The 18,169-nt window shown below is 42.9% G+C and overlaps 1 protein-coding gene across 1 annotated transcript in view; it reads left to right on the forward strand.

Annotated features, from left to right (window-relative positions):
* ydjc (YdjC chitooligosaccharide deacetylase homolog) overlaps positions 1-17,566 on the forward strand; it is a 94,792-nt gene extending 77,226 nt beyond the window's left edge. The window contains exon 6 of the mRNA XM_049762427.2: positions 16,504-17,566. Within this exon, the coding sequence (XP_049618384.1) occupies positions 16,504-16,639 (136 nt within the window). The 3' untranslated portion in view covers positions 16,640-17,566. The remainder of the gene's footprint in view (positions 1-16,503) is intronic.
* The last annotated feature ends 603 nt before the right edge of the window (positions 17,567-18,169 follow it).

The raw sequence follows: 18,169 nt of genomic DNA on the forward strand, positions 1-18,169 counted from the left end.
CCCAAACCATCGCTGACTGTGGGAACTTTACAATGGATTTCAAGCAACTTGGATTTTGCTTCTCTCCAGCCTTTCTCCAGACTCTGGCGCCTTGACTTCCAAATGAAATACAAAACTTGCTTTCGTCTGAAAAGAGAGGACTTTGAACCACTCTGCAACTGTCTAGTGCTTCTTCTCCATAGCCCAAGTCAGACGCTTCTTCCGTTGTCTTGAGTTCAGAAGTGGCTTGAACATGGGAATACGGCTACTGTAGGCCATTTCCCGGACACGTCTGTGAACAGTGGCTTTTGATACCTGGACTCCAGCTTCAGTACACTGTCTTTGAAGCTCCCCCAAATTCTGGAAGCGACTCTTCTTCACAATGCTGTTAAGGCTGCGGTCATCTCTCTTTGTTGTACAGCGTTTCCTGCCACATTTCCCCCTGACAACAGACTTTTTGTGGATGTGCTTTGAAACTGCACTCTGTGAATAGCTTGCTCTTTGAGAAATTTCTTTTTGTGTCTTACCCTCCTGATGGAGGGTGTCAATGATGGTCCTCTGGACAGCAGTCAGATCAGCAGTCTCCCCCATACTTGTGATTTAGTTTACCGAACCAAGCTGAGTGTTTTTCAAGGCTCAGGAAACCCTTGCAGGTGTTTCGAGTTAATTAGACCATTCAAGTGATTAGTTGAATACCCTACTAGTATACTTTTTCCATGATATTCTAATATTTTGAGATAGGATATTTGAGTTTTCTTAAGCTATATGACATAATCAGCAGTCTTAAAATAATAAAAGGCTTGCGATATTTCAGTTGATTTGTAATGAATCCAGAATGTATGACATTTTTGGTTTTTTAATTGCATTACAGAAAATAAAGAACTTCATCACAATATTCTAATTTTCTGAGACAGTCCTGTACAAGAATAAATGAAATTGTCATCGCTGGAATAGCGATTGAACCAATATCTTATGCAAGGGCAGTGACGGCAGGCAGCGATGGCTGTGAGCAAGATGCAAGCTCAGCCGAGCAACAGGTAGCTGCACTACGGACACCAACCAGGTTGAAGCCTGGCATCCACCGCTCAGACGAAACAGTAACGACAAGCCAGCAGTCATTCTAAAATTTGTCAACAGGAAGCACAAAATTGCACTTCTAATACAGGGTAAGTTGCTCAAAGGCACAGACACCTACATAAATGAACATTTGACAAAGACCATCACGGACATTGCAAAGAAAGCACGTCACCTGAGAAGAATGAAAAAAATACAGTACATGGACCAGAAATTGCAAGATATACTACATTAAGCTTAATGGATCACCAGAAAAGGCCAAGATACTGATGGTGAAGAATATTGAGGAACTGGAAAAGCTTGAATAAGTATCATCAATAGAAAATCAACTAGATTGGACTTGGACTGAATGGAGGTAACAACACGAAACGCAAACATAATGCTCAGGGACACTACTCAACCTACATCAAGCAACAATGGACAAGTAATACAGTGGATACAGGAACATGAACAACTCCAACTAACGTTTGATTACAATGAAAGCAACACTGTGGACATAGATCAGGGCATCGACCCAGACAATAACTTCTCCTCCACCATAAACAACACATGCTATTACTACAGCAATGATTAGTATAATAGGGACATCTTAACAAAGGATAAGATATCTATCATGCATTTCAAAAGCAGAAGTCTATATAAAAAATTTGGTAGCCTTAGGGATTATTTAAACACATTCAAACAACCATTTAATATAATTACTATTTCTGAGACCTGGATTACGACTGAGAAGGGAATGCATTTTGAGATGGAAGGCTTTGAATTCATACATAACAACAGACAGAGTAAAGGTGGGGGTGGTGTTGCAATCTATGTTGATTTGAATATGAAATTCAAGATTGTAGAGGCTATGACACAGGTGGTGGACAACCTTCTTGAATGTCTCACAATACAGATTTGTGTTGAAAAGAAAAAAGATATTATGAGCTGTCTATAGAGCTCCTGGTTCTAGCATTGACACGGTCACAGAATGGATAGAAAGTGTGATAATACAAAACGGCAACAAAAATATCTTTATTTGCAGGGATTATAACATTGATATACTAAATCCAAATAAGCAACATTTTTTTTTTTTATTTAATGCATAGCCTGAGTCTCTTTCCTACAATCACTAGACCCACTAGAGCAGGGGTCACCAACCTTTCTTAAACCGAGAGCTACTTCCTGGGTGCTGATTAAGGCAAAGGGCTACCAGTTTGACACACACTTCTGAAATAGCCAATTTGCTCCATTTGGCTTTCACTATGTGTGATTATTGTCATTTCCAGTTCACATGTAACTGTGATTTTAACAAGAATAGCAAAAATAAAGTCAAACCTTGGTTTTTGACCACAATCCGTTCCAGAAGGCGGTTCGAGAAGTGAATTGGTCGAATTCCGAATCTATTTTTCCCATTACAAATGATGGAAAATCTTTCAATACGTTTCAAGACAAAAAAAAAACAAAAAAAACAGCCTTTTTAAAGCATTTTTTCATTTGCGCATATTTGTCCGATCACGCAACTGCAGCGCACCGCCGAACGCGCAACCGTAGCTCGTCGCCCACCACGCAACTGCACTGTGCTGGTCGCATTATTGTGACAGAGCCGTCGCTAAAATTTAGAAAATATTTTTAAAGTCCTGATGTGCTTTCCAGAATTTAAGTGGACCTAAGTGCGCAGGGAGCTTAATTTTGTCCAGTCGCGCAACTGCAGCGCACCGCCGAACGCGCAAACGTAGCGCGTCGCCGACCATGCAACTACACCGCGCTGGTCGCATTATTGTGACAGAGCCGTCGCTAAAATTTAGAAAATATTTTTAAACTCCTGATGTACTTTCCAAAATTTAAGTGGACCTCAGTGCGCAGGGAGCTTAATTTGGTCCGATCGCGCAACCGCAGCGCGCCGGGCGCTCAGTGTCGCATTGCTTATAGCCGCCCTCAACTCCAGCCGACACTGATGATGACACTTTCCTCCTGCACTACTACTGCACTTGTCCGCACTACTGTTTCCGATTATTCATCTACTTTTCTATTATTCGTTTACTTGACTATGTTACTTGTATCTACCTCATGCACTGGATGGAGGTCTCCAGTTTCATTGTACTACGTAGAATGACAATAAAGGTTTTCTGATTCTTTAAGAGCGTCTTTGTGTTTTAGGATTTACTGCTCCCACTTGCTTTCTTTGGCGGCATGATTAGGGGTTGATACAATCCTCAAAGTAACGAAAATACAATAACAACGGAATCAGTCAGGGCCGCGCAGTCGGGTTTTCTCGGATCCTCCCGGCTCATCTCGCGAGGTTCGACCTCCGAATTTTGTTCGACAACCGAAGCAAAAAAATCTCGAATTTTTTGTTCGAATTCCGATTTGTTCGAGAACCAGGACGTTCGAAAACCGAGGTTTGACTGTAAAATAAATAGACGCAGCTCACTGACAAGTGCCGTTATTTGAGCTAATTTTAGAGCAGTCCTGCGGGCGACTCATGCGGTCCTCACGGACGACCTGGTGCCCGCGGGCACCATGTTGGTGACCCCTGCACTAGAGTAACATCACAGAGTGCTACTCTGATAGATAACATTCACCAATATAATAGAAAACAGAACAACAAGCGGGTTATTAATTACTGATATTACTGATCACCTTCCAGTATTCACAGTATATGACAATAATTTTAAAATTGAAATAGGGGAGTATAAACAACAAAGAAAAATTAGGACAGACGAGACAATTGCTATTGTAAAACATGAATTAATGGAGCACAACTGGAACACAATATATAAAGAAAAAGATGTAAACAATGCATACAATAAATTAATGACGATATTCACTTCATTATATAATAAGCATTGTCCGATCAAGCAATATAATAATAATTTAAAAAAAACTAAATATAAGAACAGTCCATGGTTGACTGAAAATTATAATACGAAAGAGGTGGCAAACAGTTTGGATCAGTTCTTTGTAAATGTTTGGCCTGAAATAGCAATAAATAATGAATCCAGCACTGAATGTAGAAAACAGAGATAAATTAATAGAAAGGAATCCCCATTCAATGTTTTTGAAGGCAGTCGAGGAAAATGAAATTATTAACATTGTAAAACAATGCAAAAACAAAACATCGACTGACTGCAATGGGATTGATATGGTGTTAGTTAAGCAAATCATTGAGGGGATTTCAAAGCCACTTATGTACATCTGTAATTTGTCATTTCTAAGTGGTACATTCCCAAAAGAGATGAAAATTGTTAAGGTTGTTACGCTTATAAAACTGGGAACAAACACAACTTTACAAACTACAGACCTATCTCAATATTGCCACAACTCTAAAAAATATTGGAAAAGCTTTTTAACAGTAGAATGGATGTATTTTTGGAAAAAACATAAATTATTTGCAGAGAACCAATATGGCTTGAGGGTTAACAGCACAGGCATTAATGGAATCAATCAAGGAAATCACAGATGCAATAAACAACAAAAGATATGCAATAGGAGTATTCATTGACCTCAAAAAAGCTTTTGACACAATTAATCATAACATACTATTCAATAAACTAGAAAAATATGGGATAAGGAGATTAGTATTAGACTAAATAAAGGATTATCTGAGAGAACGGCAACAGTTTGTAAAGTTGGGTAATCACTGCTCTGGATATTTGGACATAGCTTGTGATGTCCCGAAAGGGTCAGTATTAGGCCCTAAATTGTTTATTTTGTATAGAAATGATATGTGCAAAGTCTCTAAAGAACTAGAATTTTGCAGATGACACCAATATCTTTTGTTCAGGTCATAACAGCCAACTCGTGGAATCAGTGTTAAATGAGGAAATGAAAAAAATAAAAATATGGTTTGACTGGAACAAATTATCATTAAATGTATGTAAGACCAAGTTTGTTATTAGGGAAAGGCACAGCGAACATAAAGGTACGAATAGAAATAGATGGGACTGAAATTGAAAGGGCGCAGGAAAACAAATTTCTTGGGGTTATAATAGATGACAGGCTGAGTTGGAAGCCACATATCAAACATGTACAGTCCAAAATTTCCAGAAGCATTGCAGTCATATACAAAGCAAAAGAATTACTGGATTATCATTTACTTCGGACACTTTATTGTTCACTTGTCTTGCCCTATTTGCATTACTGTGCTGAGGTTTGGGGGAATACTTACAAAACTTCACTACAGCCACTTATCATCATGCAGAAAAGAGCAATAAGGACTATTCATAAAGTCAACTACTTGGAACACACCAATCCACTTTTCATACAATCCAAACTATTGAAATTCACTGACATAGTATCTTATCAAACAGCAATCATTATGTATAGGGCAAAAGCAAAACAACTACCAGAACATATCCAGAACTTATTCAGGAATCGGGAGGGAGGTTATAAGTTAAGGGGGAATCACAACTTCAAAATCTTAAACATAAGAACAACCTTGAAAAGTTTCTGTATAACTATAACCGGGGTCAAACTATGGAGCAGTCTAAGTGAGGAACTCAAGCAAAGACAAAAAATGCCAAATGGCTACACAAAAGCAAAAATGAAACAGAAAAATAAGTTGAAAGTGTGTCTATTTGTGTTCTGTTGTAGATGTATATGTTGAATCATTAGTTAATGGATAAAGTGAGAAAGGGGTAGGAATCTAAAAAGCTATGCTTCTTCCTACTCCTTTTCGAGCATTCCTTGTTATTGATTTTTTTTTCAGTTTGTTGGTTTATTGATTGTTTGTTTGTTGTACGGACTTACATATGACACTTTAGAGTGTTATTTGTTTTATTTGTTTTAGTTATCTTTTCATGTTTTAAATATGTTCGAAATAAAGATATCAATCAATCAATCAATCAATCAATCAATCAATCGGGCACGACAACATCCACATTTTTGACTAACCAATTCCAAGCGTATTCATTATGTCATTCAGTATTGCATCCTGTTTGTCATTTATTTCCTTGGACATCATGTCAAAGGTCAACGAGAGTTGAGGCTCCTCAGCCCAGGGATTGCCAGATGGGGATCCACGATGATCTTCAGAAACTCTGAGAATAAAGAGAAATAGAAATAAAATACTCACTTAAATTACTGCAGCTATGACCTCTTTTTAGATGATTAATGCCTACAAAAAAAACTTTCTTACTTTTCCCTGTCATGGCCATTTCACACTCACTAGCTGTTGAAGAATGAAGCAAATGTTAGCTGCAAGATTCAAATGAACCGTTTTTCAATTATTAACTTTGCCCTGTTTGAAAAAAATGATGGCATTCTGTCTGTGCCTTCGAATGTGCTGCAATTTAATTTGGCTGTTGTACATATCCAATAACGTTATTTTAAAATAGTACTGTGTAAAAATAAAATTGCTTGTTCTACAAGTTATCCAAATGATGAAGATGTACAGGGTAAACCTGGGTTTTATTTTGCACCTTGACATCCGCCCCGGTTTCCGGAGTGTGAAAGTCAAGGCAACGACATGTCATAAATGCAAGTTCCATATTGACGATTGCAATCACAACATACGCTTTTGCATATGCGCGACAGTAGCTAAGCATACATCAGTATATTCAAACCATCAATGACATATCAATTTCCAAAAATAACGCAAGGCAATTGTGATTACTTCTACAATCAAGAATAAGTCAAAAATCAATCTGTACCTTGTGGACCTCAGTTTTTTTTACGAATGCTCCTCTTTTCTCCAGGCTTGGAGTCTGGGTTGTTAAAGGGGGAAAAAAAACATGTCTGATTTGACAATTTACCTATTAACCGCTGTCAAGTGGCACGGTGGTACAAGATAGTGTATAATTGGGTATCGAATTTGGCCCAGGCACATTGGCTATCCTAAAACATGTAGTAGTTCCAAAATTTCACCAGGAGATGGTGTTAAAGCTTGACATAGGGGTGACCTGATGGAAACTCACAAATCTAATAAACTAAATTGTTAAAAATTGGGAGGACCTGTTCAAACACAATTTTGGAATATGATTTTGCTATGCCATAATTTTAATCTGTAACAGTTTGAGCAATATCAATAAATATGTTAACGTTAGAAGAACCCATTATTATGGCTAAATATGATTGTGTTAAATTGATCATTACTAGACAAGATATGTGTTATTAATGTTGCAATGTTTTATCCAACCTGTATTTAACATTGTTGTTCCATCTATACATGAATGTATTGAGTTGAGAGGAGACATCAAGGGTTAATAGTGATAAGTGGTGGAAGACTGCGATCCCACGCATGAGCCTGACCCAAAGGTCACCTCATCCGGTCGAGGATGCAGCTGCAGTCTATTTTTAATAAGAAATATAGGTGTAGGACCTTTGGGGACTTATAGAGGCCTATAGGGAAATCCCAGTCACGTGCAAGGGAAGCCTATAAATATGTCGTCCTGACACAAAGCGAGGCTGCTCTTCCTGGTCAGGGCGATGGCCCTGTTGCTACCCGGAGTAAAGAACGCTGTTTAGACGAAGATTGATTTTCCGTGCTTTTTGAGATTGGACCAAAATCTACTCAGATGAATTTCCAGAGTCTTTGAATTGGACTTTGGTCAAATTTTAAGCTTCGAATTGGACTTTGTAAAATTTTAAGCTTCAAGGAAGGCAGAGGAGACAGCCGCTTCTGGCAGAAAGGGGATTACGCCAATGTAACAGCGTTGGCTAATCTCCTCATTGGCAGACCTTTCCTCTTTTTAAACAGAATTCGGATTTTGGAACAAACGAGAGCTGATCACTCGACTTGTTCAACCAAATAGCATTTTAGACCTTTTAACTCCTCTTTTGTTCTGAGATTGGTGAGTGGAATTATTGTTGTTTGTTCGACTTGTAATTAATTTTCTTGCTTATTTATTAAATGTTTTCTTAATCCTTAATTCCGTTATCGATTATTTCGTATTAACTATATTGAGCATGGTTTTATATGCAGTAATTAGGACTTTAAATTCTTTATTTCCCTATCATATTCTTTAAATCCATTTAATTATTTTTAAAGTGATGACAGCTTTAATCCTTACATTCAGATCTAGTTCGAAATAGTTATCTTAAGCTCAGCTGGGGCAAATGTGCGCTAGTGTAAATAACGAATCCCTGAGGTCTTAACAAAGACATCTAAATATAGCCGAGATTTAACAAAAGCCTCAAATCATAAGGGAACCACCAGTAGGGCGCGGTCATTCTGACAACGTGTCTCGACCTTAGTTACTCGGCACGCGAGTGTCGCTTGACTTTAACGGGATTGGCGTCATAAAGAGATTCCTTCAGAATTAATTCACTAAAGGTGGTTAGCAACTGGGATGAGTCTCTTCACCCCCATCTTATTTAACCCTTTAATGGAAAGCCGGTCGCATAAATATAATAAGTGCAGATTTGACATGTGGCACCCAACGTTGTTTTGGGGAGTTGCGATTTAAGTTTGATATCAGATTTCACTCATGACTTCAAAAGAACCTGTGTGGAGTTTTTTGTTTTTTTCTGAAAGCTGTTAGGATTCCACTCACTGATTGATATGTCAGATGGCCTTGAGTTGGCGTAAAAACAGTCTCTTTAAGGAATAGAGTTTCCTAGAAAAGAACCTTTTGTACCATGGAAGGACTAGAACTGTTTTGTGTCATCGTAACGGTGGGCTGTACCCCTTACCTCAAAGCTTTCAAGTATGGTTGATGATCAGTTTCGTGTGAACTGGTTCATTTGTGCAGAACTGAGCGGAATGTTTTTGGTTATGTGGAAAACGCAAGAGAGATTGCTTGCGCTAGAGGGGTTGGCAATTGGGCATGTATCTTGCGTGGTGATCTTGAAGAGAGTGCACAGCTATTTGACGGCGAGACTATGGCAGACGTCTTGGATTTTATTTCTAAACCAGAGCCAAAGAAGAAATGACCATCTTTAAGCCCCGGACGGAGGGATTCTTTTTTTTTTTTCCAAGGACTGTGTTAGGGTTTTCCAGGTTATCTTTATCGTAGGATTATGTTGGAATGTAAACTATAATGATTAAATCAATCTTGTCTTGCCCTCACAATGCAGAGTAAGATGAAGTGGTTGCTTCCTCTGCTTGATTGACCAGCTGCAGGGGAAGCAATCAAAGTTGTTCTGTTTCCCACAACAGTGTAAAACACCCCCTGCTCTGATCTTATCAGAGGCCGGGGGTTCACCAAACCTGTCCACTCTCACCCCCACTCTGTTTCTCTCAATAAAAATGCTCCTGCAAGAGGCCTGAGTCAGACTTCATTCGATCATCGCTGTTCAGACAGCGACGAATGGACTCTCCACCTGCAGGTGCTTAAGAGGACTTACTTGTCTCCTGTTTGGTTCTTGCAAAATAAGTTGGAGTGTGCACAACTCTAACAGACTGCAGTTGGTCAAAACTTTCACCAGTGGATTACAAATTGCTGTTTTTTTGAGGACTGTAGTTGATGAAAACATTCACCAGTGGATTACAAATTGCTGTTTTTTGGATGGCTGCAGTTGGTGAAAACATTCACCAGTGGATTACAAATTGCTGTCCATGAGGATGACGGTTTGTCAAAACAATTATTCTACGGCTTTTGTGGTTCGTGGCTATTAACAGCTGGGGGCCCTCCGTGAGCCGCCAGGGCCTCTTGGCCACAATAGCCTGTGGGCTGCAGTTTGCCGTGGAACACGCTCTCATCGAAGTATCCTTGCAGTGAAGACATTGCAACGCAAGGAGTGCACCCCGCATTGAGGACATCAACTAGCGTGGCGTGGGTCCTCAACTTGGTGTTCTTGTGTGAGTAGAGTCGACGCAAAATGCGCCGTCGAGTAACTGGGAAGCTGGTATCCCAGCCCCGAAGTACAAGTGGGGGGGGCTTTGGAAATGAACAGCTTCTACCTACAACTAAGCGTTCTGCCATTCAGAAGACCAGTTTGTGTAATACTTTTTGGAGACGGCTTGTGAAGCTGTCTTCCAGAGTTTGCTAAATACGTTGTAAAGCTAGCGTGGAAGCGGCGCCTTGTTGTAGCGTGTGTGCGCTTTTTGAGGAAGGAAAAATAGAGAATGAAAACAAGAAAAAGGAAAAAGAGGAAGAGCAGAGCAGGCCGTTTGCCTGGTGGGGACTGAGTGTGTTCGAGGAGGATATTAAAGGGACAGTCTGTTTTCCAGGGACTGTTTGAAGCGGGGAGAGGACGACGTTTGCGCTGCGTTGCTTGTGTGTGTGTATATGTTGTCTGTCGGTGTTATGTGTTGAAAGACTAAATTTACTATAATGGTGCGCTAAAGGATTTGCTAGACTGTAATCTGGTTTGCACCTCAAATGAAAATAAAAATAAAAAGGGGGGGATTAGTTGTCGACAGAAACTGGTCCACACTGGTTTAGGGTCTAGCCCTAATAAAAAAAAAAACATTAGAGACAGAGAGCATTCTGTCTGACATTGGACGAAGCAAGATTATAAAATAAAGACATTTCAGTCCTAAAGTCAGAAGAACTAGTTGATTGGCTGTGTCAAGACTATACAAGTATTTGCACAGGAGAATAGGAGAGATTGAGTTATATAAAGTTAAGAGACAACAAGAATTTTGATTAATCTACTGGCAGTTATTTTGTTGATCCTTTTGGAGTAGTGAGTGGGTTATTAGAATCCTTGAGAGAGGAAAAACAGGAAGCAGCTGTCTCAAAAAAGGGAACTGTTAGCAGTCTTGAGTGAGACATCTGAGGTCAGCTGAACATTTTTGAGGTTTTTTTTTTTGTCTTCAAAATTTCAAACATTTTTGCTGTGAATAAGCAGGAGATTATTGGAAAGTGACTTAAAAAGATTTACCAGCAAAAAAAAAAAAGTTGTGGAGGCAGTCCAATTGCCACAAAAAGAAGCTATATGCACGTGCCCAGCACACACACACACAAGACTGATAAGATGTCGAAAGAAAACGAGTTGCAGACAGGCCCGCAGAAGCAGACACCGCAAAAAGAGACAGATCAAGCAAGGATGGAGACCTGACAGCCCATTGCGGCTTCATCCCTAAGAGGAGTTACCAACGCCGAGGAAGAACGCCCGGCAACGAACAGGCAGGAGAAGTCGCTCCTGCAGTGCTGGAAAGACTGTTGGAGGTTGTGAACAGACACGCAGGAAGCGTGAGAGTCATAACCGACAGCTGTTATGGTGAGGAAGCCATCAAAGACGTTCTGGCCATTTGGGAAGAACGTGGCTACTGGGGTGTGAAAGGAAGACCGGATGGGCCCTAGGAGGGGGCCGGCTGGTAAAGAAACGAAGTTCATTGATACGTCAGAGAGAGAAGAATCATAGTTGTTGGAGCAGAAAACTGGAACAAGACCCCTCGCGGAAAGTGGTCCCAGATGTGTCCGTGAAGCAAGTGGTGTCGGACGTACAGTTAGCGCTAGGCCACAAGAGCCCTTTGCCTGCATGGAAGGAGTTGGAGGAGCTGGAGCTCTGGATTTCCAAGAGTGCAATTTGTGCTGCCTTACGTGAACTGTAACAGGTACAGCACAGGTCACAGAGGACAGCAAACAGACGGATTGACTTTCAAGCACTGTGCCATGGGGGCCAGTATGCCGCTGGACCCATGCGAGTCAATGGCGCAAGAGGTGAGTAGTACTTAGTGTGCTTGTGGACTCTTTGTCAAGACTTGAAGGGCTGAAAGCTGTGACAGGAGCCGACGCCAACAGTAATCGTGAGCGTGATCAAGACGCTAGAAGAAAAGAATCCAGAGGGTGAGCAGTTGAAACCATTACCAGCTGACCCGATTTGAACTAAGCAGTAACCAAAAGAACCAGATCGCAGCTGACAACTTAGCTGTACCCGCCTTGGTGTGCTTTGCCGTATGCAAAGGTGCGGTTATCATACGAAGAACACAGAACGGAAAAATGGCTGGTTGGGCCCTGGACCTGCTGAGAAGAGCCACACGGGGCTGTCCCCCTAGGCGTGACTCTTTTTATTGGAACAGGGACGACGAAACCTCGTCGTCAAGTGGAAAGAGTTTAAAGTGAAGACCCAGGCCTCCAGGAGGAAGACGACGTCGATGCTTCGGAGACCCGACACATGGACTGACTTTTTGACGACTCCCGGAGCCTCTTCGGCCCCGGGTCTCCAGATGTTATACAAGACAAATAGGGAACTAGTGAGTGAGTATGCTCACTGTCCCAGCTATGTTGAGATGACGGGGTAACTCCCCAGCATCGGTGATGTAGAAGGGTGCGAATCTAGAAGTGCAAATTTTGTAATTTTAACGCACCGGCCAACATAGCTAATCTAACATTATAAATGATTTGCAAGTGTGAGTTTGAGGATAAATTTGTTAGAAGAAATTTGATACTCTAGGGGGGGGGAGGGTCAAGCACAATGGTACAGCAATGCCTAGTGTGTCCCGTTACCCAAGACCAAAAGCAGAGGTTACTGAGAAGAGAAAGCAAAAACCAGAAAGGGAAGTACCGGTGGAGTTTGCATCCCCGGCCCAAACTTCCTCCTTTTTAAATTGTAAACGTCTCCTTAACAGGGCTTCAAAAAGCTTGTGTATGAGGGCGTTAGGGAGTGTCAAAGTGTATTTGATAGAATAAGTCCTGATTCTATAATGTTGAAACAGTTTGTAATGCCAACTTCCTCCTTTTTGAATTGTAAATGTCTCCTTAACAGGGCTCCGAAAAGCCTGTCTAGGAGGACGTTATTCAGAGAGTGTCAAAGTGTAATGTTGAAAGGTTTTGTAATAGCAACTTCCATTTTATTTTTGTGTTATTACTTTGGAAGCGAATGTGAGCGATAAACACCTGCCGGCCAGTCCCTCTGCTCTGTGGAGGGATTGACCGTTCTATGTTCTAAACGTGTGTGTCTATGTGTTTCCGACAAGTACGTATTTTGAATGCACCCAGGTGCGTTCTTAGTAGATTGAATCTGTCAAAATTCGCCTGGACCGTCGGAATGGTGGTTGTGGGGAGCTGTGACTTTCCCACATCCCCGCCGGCCTTACATGGCTTGCCCCTGATGTCAAACGAGGAGAGCAGTTGGAGCGCCTTAGATGGGGTGGCTACTCTGACCTGATGACTTCAGATACGCAACTCGAGACGTTCCATGCCCCACCAAGACCATGGAATGTCCTCATTTTGAGACGGGGTAATACCCTGTCGCACCATCTGGCCTCTGGTTCACATGGCTTGGCGCCACATGGACGGATCACGATGCTTCACGTCCCACTGGCGGTGTGGCCGGTGTGTGGCTGTTGGCCTGGCTCGTCATCTTGTGTCCGAAGACTTCTACACCCGAGTAGAGGGACCCGATGCTGCTCCTGTCGTGGCTGTGCGACCCTCCCCTCGGCACGGAGGACTTTGCCTTGGACATTGGTCCGGTGATGGCTTCTTCTTCAAGCCATCGCTGAGGGGGCCGTCAATGACAAGGTCAACGTCAATGACAACGACAATGTCAACGACAACATCAATGGCAACGTCAACAGTAACGTCGATGACAACGTCGGCAATGATGGCAACGGCAGCAACGACGACATCAGCGTCTGTCACGGCGGCGTGTTCATTCAGGACCGCGTGGAGCGCTTGCTTCGGACCCTGGAGTGACTTGCGGGAAAGGGCTGTTTCAGCCCGCCCGACAGACTGCTCCCAGATTCCTCTACCAGGGAAGTTGTGGACATTTTTTTTACCCTGAGGACGACTTGCCAGTGTGGCTCCCAACTGTGGTGGAGGACAAGGCAGTTCTGTTGCCTGTCCAAAAATTCGAGGAGGGGGTGTCAAGTGGCATGGTGGTACAAGAAGGTGTATAATTGGTTAACGAATTTGGCCCAGGCACATTGGCTTTCCTAAAGCATGTAGTAGTTCCAAAATTTCACTAGGAGATGGTGTTAAATCTTGAGAAAGGGATGGAAACTAACAAATCTAATAAATTAAATTGTTAGCAATTCGGAGGACACGACCTGTTCAAACACGTTAGTGATGTGCATTCCAGTTCTTTTAGGTGAACTGAATCCTTAGAATCAGGATTCCCCCCCCCCCACACACTGATCCATTTTTATTTTTAATTTTTCAACATCCTGTGGAAACAACCCATACACATCAAACAATACAACTTCTTTTTGGTACTTTTCTGTATTTGCTTTGTATTCCCGTGCTGCTGGAGGTGATGTTTTTTGCCCATTAGGTTTTTCCTTCTGGCGTCCTTGATTACATTCAGGTGAGTAGCGCGCACACGCTCTGATAGCCTCGATTGATGCAGGTGAGTAGCGTGCGCGTGCTCAGTCAGCTGCCGTTCGCCCCGACACCTCCCACTCAAGCTTTCCGTCCTTGGTCAGAAAGGTTGCAAAACTGAAAGGCGAACACTAGGAGCACTGTTCCTCCACAGGCCTGCAACCATAAGCCGCCTAACATCTCTGTGCAGTATCACACCATTGTGTGCCTTTTTCCAGTCACCAGAAGCTGAAGGGTGGACTGCTGGTTGCTGAGGGTGAAGTGAGACACAGGTGCCAGGGGTGACAAGAACTTCGACATCTCTAACGATGCTCTTTGGGTCTGGAAATACTGTGATGACTCGGCCAAGTCTAAACTGCCCTCGCAAGGCATTCTGATCACAAAGCCAAACATCACCATCGGAGACATTTCTTTCTGTGGTGTGCCACTTGGACCTGATGAACAGGTTTGGGCCCGCAAGCTGGCACCATGCTTTCCAGAACTCGTTGGCCTGGCTTTGGATCTCTTGGAGCCGCTTGTAAGGATAGTTCTGGAAGTCAAATGACTTGACGTCACCACTGTGAGATGCTCGGCCAAGGAGGAGTGAGTTTGGTGTCACATATTGAACGCCGTCTTCCTGGCTCTGGATTCTTGCATCAATAGGTCGCTCGTTTGCCAGGTTAGCTGCCATTTGGAGGGCTGTGAGGAACTCGCTGAAAGTGAGGTTTGTCGACTTGCCCAAACTTTGAAGAGCTCTCTTGGCGACCCTTACGGCAGCCTCTGCAGCTCCATTTCGATGTGGTGAGTCGGCAGGGAGCACTTTCCATGTCCAGTTTGTCCCATTTTCCACAGCATACTCCTTCAGGCTTGCTGTGTCTTGGCTACTCAGCTGTACAGGTCCTCCAGCAGCGATTTTGCAACAGCAAAGTTGGTTCCAGGGTCTGACCAGACTTTGGTAGGGTGACCTCTGATGGCAGTGAACCTTTGGTAGGCCATGAGGAAGCTCTCTGAAAACATGCTGTTGACAAGGTCAATGTGCAGGGCCCGGCTTGCCATGCAACAGAAGACGACCCCCCTCCCCCCGACCTTCATGGAGACTCTTCTTTTGACCTCATCTCTCACCAGGTAAGGTCCGAACAGATCAACAGACATGAATTGGAATGGTGCAGTAGGTCTTGATCTTTCGACTGGTAGGTCTCCCATCGCTTGTTGGCAGACTTGAGCTCTGGATTTTTTGCAGTGGATGCACTGGTTGACGACTTGTTGAGCCAGCCTCCTGCCTTGCACAATCCAAGCCTTCTGACGCATTCTGAGCAGGGTCCAGCAACTCCTTCATGTGGAGTTTTGTCCAGACACCAAAGTCTACTGGTGACTTTGGCATGCCAGTAGAGTCCCTAGCCAGGTGTTGAAGGGGATCAGTGGAACAGCCCGGCCGTCTTCACTGAAGTGCTGGATCATGCCACCGCACAGCAACAGCCCACTGGCTTCCTCCCTGTACACGACCAGCCGGTTTGTTGTGGTGCTGGTAAAGATGGCTCCTTCTTGTGCTGCAAGGCAAAGTGTCCTCTTTCTTGGCAACAGTGACTGTCCCAGCCAACGGGACTGCCTCCCACTTTGGTTTTCCCTGGGCTCTGCCATGGAGAAACTTCTTTGCTGCCCTCCAGACCAGTGTGAGCGACTTTACCAGTTTGGTTAGGCTGCTGAACCGCTGGATTTTCATCAGGTTTGTGACTGCAGCCCCAGCAGAAGGCCTGTGCAGATCAGCGGAGCTTAAGGTTGGTTCCAGCTTGGGTTCCTTCTTTGGTATGAAGTCTCGGCTGGCAGCGGACGTGATGGCTTGGGTGAGTTGAGGTGTCTGCACTGGGTCATTTCTTCTCTGTACTCTACAGCTGCTGTGCGCATGGAGCGTGCAAAGTGAGTTCTGGAGCAATGGGCTGTGACTTTCACCTCTTCCAGGAGATCAGGATGAGAGCCACCGACTGTTTTCCCAAGGGGCCCATCCGACAGGACCACGTCACCGACGGAGCGCACCTTCTGAGGGATGAGTTGGCCTTCCTTGTGGCTGATTAACAGCTGGATGTTAGTGGGGCGCACCAGTTCATGAACAGTTAACGTTTGTGTCAGAAGCTCTTCTCTTCCAAATTATTAAAACTAAAGCAACTAATCACGGAGTGAAAACGAAGTACGAGCGAGCAGGCAAGCTACAACTTAAGTCCAAGCTTGAAATCCATTGATAATGAAATGGACAAACTTTGCAGGACAAAACAACAACTCTTACTGAAAAACCTCGAAGACTCACCTCATAGCCTTCTTAGTGTCTTTTTTTGATTTTGTCTTTTAGATTAAGCAACAGGCGTCGACTTGCCTCGAACTCCAAATTTCTGGGCCCAGTCGAATTGTTGAAATTTCTGCGGGGATGGCGTAATGTTGAAAAACAGGATCAGCGAGCACAAGCACCATCACGGCACCATCTCTGAGCTTTTTGACGTCACAGATCCAGCATTGTCAGCCGTGTCCGGGAGGAACCAGAGAAGTTCCGTCACAGAGACTGGAAGAGACAAATCCAATGGGGCCTGATCTTATATTTGCCTGATCTTATATTTGCCTCTTTGGAAACACAGTTGAACAAACAAATAATCCATTCTGAGAATGAATATTTATCATTATACCCAAAAGTAAGTGTTTTGGAGGGGAGGTCATTTACTCCAGTTATCCTGCAAGCGACACTCGTTTGGTTTCCTATCAAGCGATAAGGCAATAGGTGACCAGGGTGGCTGAAAGTCCGGCATCTGCCTCACATCGTCCAATGTGAAACCTCCAGGTATAGGTTTGTAAGATTAACAATCAGCAAAACAGGTAAACCGATAATTGATTATTGATTGAAATTCGTGGACTGGATTCCCCATCATAATTTGTGATTTTATTAAGTGACAGGATTTGGTGAAAGACAGAGGATGTCCTAATTATGGAAAATAGACATTGTCAATTACAAATTGAATAGAAAAAACAAGTGGTGTTTCACATTATCTGAAGTTAGAAAATAAAAATGGAAAACAAAGTCTTTGGAAAATTGCAAGTATTGTTTGACATTGTTCATGTGATGTTTTTGATTTGATTTCACATCACGGCAATACATGATCGGGATTAACCAGGTACACGTAAAATGTTGTTTTACTTAAGGGTTATCAGAGAAAGTAAAGAGACAAGGGGGGTATGAGAGGATGTTGTTTTCAGTACATCTTCAGACTAATGATGAAAATGAGTGTCTACTTTATTATTATTTCTTTATACGTACTATATATTTTTTTAATCTTAATTTTTACTGTTCTACAATACGACTCCTGAATGGGAGGCTAAGGGAACTGTCGAATAAATAAAAGTCATACTCTGGTGTGTCTAACGCATTTACTGACATGTTGGAAAAGTGGTTCGGTAAGTGGAAAGTCAGTAGTGTAAATCTTTCTGGTGGGATGGTAGTTGGAGCATTTGTGTTTTGTGGTTGTTGCTGTGTTCCTTGCATTAGGGTCTTGATCATTGGAACTGTCGACCGTGCAGTGGGGAATCGAGGAAGGGCCCCAACATTTTTTTTTTTTTTTTTTTCAAAGTCAAAGTCAAAGTCAGCCTTATTGTCAATTTCTCCACATGCCAAAGACACACAAAGAAACCGAAATTACGTTCCCCCCTATCCCACGGTGACAAGACATGGCTCACAACAGACAAACAAGTAAACAAGTATAACAAAAGCGTGCTGAATAAATAATGAGTAAATAACACAACCATAAATAAATAAATAAGAGGAGCAGAAAAAAAGGAGCAAGTGCGCGTACAGCAGACATTCCCGAAAATAGCGCAACAGTGCCGCACGCTACGCAGAAGGGGGTAGCGAGTTCAGGGCCCTAACAGCCTGGAGAAAGAAGCTGTTGACGAGTCTGGTGGTGCGGGAGCGCAGGCTCCTGTACCTCTTCCCAGAGGGCAGAAGGTCAAACAAAGAGTGAGCCGGGTGACTC

The sequence above is a fragment of the Syngnathus scovelli genome, chromosome 3 (genome assembly GCF_024217435.2).
Source record: "Syngnathus scovelli strain Florida chromosome 3, RoL_Ssco_1.2, whole genome shotgun sequence".
In the NCBI taxonomy this organism is placed as follows: Eukaryota; Metazoa; Chordata; class Actinopteri; order Syngnathiformes; family Syngnathidae; genus Syngnathus; species Syngnathus scovelli.